At 35.6% G+C, this 3016-nt stretch overlaps 1 protein-coding gene across 1 annotated transcript in view; it reads left to right on the forward strand.

Moving 5' to 3' along the window:
- The window catches only part of LOC106471435 (sn1-specific diacylglycerol lipase beta-like), a 28741-nt gene extending 27336 nt beyond the window's left edge, over window positions 1-1405 (forward strand). The window contains exon 11 of the mRNA XM_022400047.1: window positions 87-1405. Coding sequence (XP_022255755.1) covers window positions 87-122 — 36 coding nt within the window. The 3' untranslated portion in view covers window positions 123-1405. The remainder of the gene's footprint in view (window positions 1-86) is intronic.
- The last annotated feature ends 1611 nt before the right edge of the window (window positions 1406-3016 follow it).

Genomic DNA, 3016 nt, shown 5'->3' on the forward strand with positions numbered 1-3016 from the left:
CAGGAATGTCCATCACAGACAGGTTGACAATCGTGAGTTTTATTCCGGAATGTTCATATGAGATAAAAGCTAATTTTTTTCAACAGTTACCAGTGGAAGTGGGTAGAAGCCTCTTTCTTTGATAGGATTACTATTACTCCAAAGATGTTGTCAGACCACATGCCTGATACCCTCCACCAAGTACTTCAGACTTTCACTGAAGAAAGTGCATAATTTATTTTTTGTCTCCAGGATTGATGCTAGTCACGAACTCATTCTTCCTGATAGAAAACATAAAATGATTTTCGTCAAATTCTTTTATTCATGTTTCATTTGATCACCGTGCTGTTGAAATTGAAAATATTGTTCTTTATTTACATATAATTTTTTAATGATTTAGCAAGTTATTTACAGTTTCTTTTCAGTTGTTTTACAGATAACTAATAACACATTGTCGACGGGTTACGAGTTTACTCATGTTTCGTGCAGAGAGTCTTTGTGTGCCATTTATTAAAACATTGAGTTTGAAAGGAGTCGGACGTGTTTTATTTTGTTCATAACTCAACTATATTTTTTATTATTTATTTGAAACTTACATGAAGATACCTAGTAAATTTTTAAAGTGTGGTATCTTGTAACACAGTTTCTTATATGGAGTGGAACCGCGCAAAACTTGCATACGTTTCACTTCTTTTCCCATGAGTACTACAAACTCTGCAGGCTCTGGTAGGAAATTTCTTTTTTCCTGCAGATGAAATGAACACAGGAATATGCTGCTTCATGTCACCAGGCAGTCTTCCTGGGGGATCCTTATGTGGGGCTCTCCTTGTACCTGCAGATGATGGATTGGGTTCGTCCCTCTCCAGTTCCAGTGAGCCTTCTTTCTCTTTGTCAGTAATCCATTCTCTTGCCACAGAGAGGAGGAACTGCTTATATTTTATTTTTTTGTGTTGATTCAGGGCTTTGTAGATTATATATGAATTGAAAAGGCTGTAATTTATTAGATAATTTTGTCCATTTCACTGTTTTTCTAAGAATGGTGTAGTACGAGAGGTACTGATTTGCACAATCAACACCTTTCATGTGGACATTGTATTGCAGAACACACACAGGTTTTTTTATTTCTTCTCCAGTTATTCTTTTTTTCTTTCCTATGGTAGAAACAGATGAGTCATAGATTGTTGAAGCCATTCTCACTTCTATCTTGTCTTTCCATATGAAAACGAGAACATCACCTTTTCTACGAAAAGCTGTTTCACCTTTTTTTATCATTGTTGAAACTTCAGGCTTGGCAGCAACCCTCTATTAACTCTGATTGTTCCACAGGGTCTTGATTTATGTTCTAGGAACAGTTTGACAATGGAAGTACTGTTGTAATAATTGTCCTGGTATACATGGTGCCACAATCCAAGATTGGGAGCAAGAACTGAAAGAATAGTCTCCTCCAATTTTTTCCCCTAACCAGTATAAATCTCCATGTTTCAAATATAACTTGTGTCACTCTCACACACCATTCTCACCAGCAGGCTATATTTTACAATTTTTGCAAGGTTCTATGTTTGAAATCATAGACATCCTTTCTATGGAATCATATCCCTCATCCAATGACAACTGTTGCTTTGGTTTGTATAGTGTCCTGAATTTATTGAGGAAATAATCCAGTATTGGTTGAATTTTGAAGATCCTGCCTGAAAACTTGTTCATTTTCTGATTATCATTGAAATGACAAAATGTCCAAATTTGTTCAAATCTATTGTATGTGAAAATTTTGGGCTAATCAAAAGATGATCTGTTGACCAATAATCTTTCCAGTTATATTTCCTTGTCTTTCCCATTAGTAGAATAAGGCCTAGGAATTTCCTCATATCTGTAGGTGTAACTTAAGACCATTGAAGTCCTTCAGGTGGCAATTCATGTTTCTCTGCAGTTTGATTATGGTAGGTACACATTTCAAACAAGTCATCACCAAATATCAGACTTGTCGAGGCAGCAGTACTTTCAGGTTTGGATGGAGTTATAGCGACCCCTGGATTTCCTTCAAACATTTCCAAGATCGGTGGAATATCTATTTCTGACCAATTATCACAACAGGAAAACAAATCACTAACAGGAACATTTCTAGAATCCTCATCCCTGTTGACAGAATCAGTTGAGAGCACATCAATTTTACGTATCTTTATAGGTCTAACAACGTCCCTGTAGCTAGAATCCCTGTCAGAATGATCCACATCAGAATCTTCACCTTGGCAGAGATGACAAATTATCATCAAATAGTTCAGTAATTGTCTCATCTTCACCCAACACATTACGTTTTCTGGGAGAAGCCATTTATAAAAATATGGGAACTGTAAGCAAAATAAAACGTATCTGACTCCTTACGAAGGCAACGTTTTAATAAATGGCACACAAAGATGCTCTACATGAAACATGAGTAAACTCGTCCGCAATGGGTTAAATTAATGCTTTTATGTTAATATATATATGTCTGTGAATAAACTTGGCCTAGTAATATAATAACAACTCCAAGAGAAGTGGTTATTTACAACCTGCTGTTTCTTATGATGACAAACACCATATAATTTGTTATACTGCTGAGAGATTACATGATAGTGTAAAATGTAAGCTTACTAGACTAGCAGTAATATGGTGATACAGAATGTAAACTAACAGTACATGGTTGTATGGTGATACAGAATGTCAGTACTATGGTTATATGGTGATACAGAATGTAAACTAACAGTACTATGGTTATATGGTGATACAGAATGTAAACTAACTAACAGTACTATGGTTAGTTTACATTCTGTATCACCATACAACCATAGTACTGTTAGTTTACATTCTGTATCACCATATAACTAGACTAGTAGTACTGTGGTTGTATGGTGATACAGAATGTAGGCTAACTAGACTAACAGTACTATGGTTGTATGGTGATACAGAATGTAGGCTAACTAGACTAGTAGTACTATGGTTGTATGGTGATACAGAATGTAGGCTAACTAGACTAGTAGTACTATGGTTGTATGGTGATACA

This window comes from Limulus polyphemus, unplaced genomic scaffold, assembly GCF_000517525.1.
Source record: "Limulus polyphemus unplaced genomic scaffold, Limulus_polyphemus-2.1.2 Scaffold4624, whole genome shotgun sequence".
Lineage (NCBI taxonomy): Eukaryota > Metazoa > Arthropoda > Merostomata > Xiphosura > Limulidae > Limulus > Limulus polyphemus.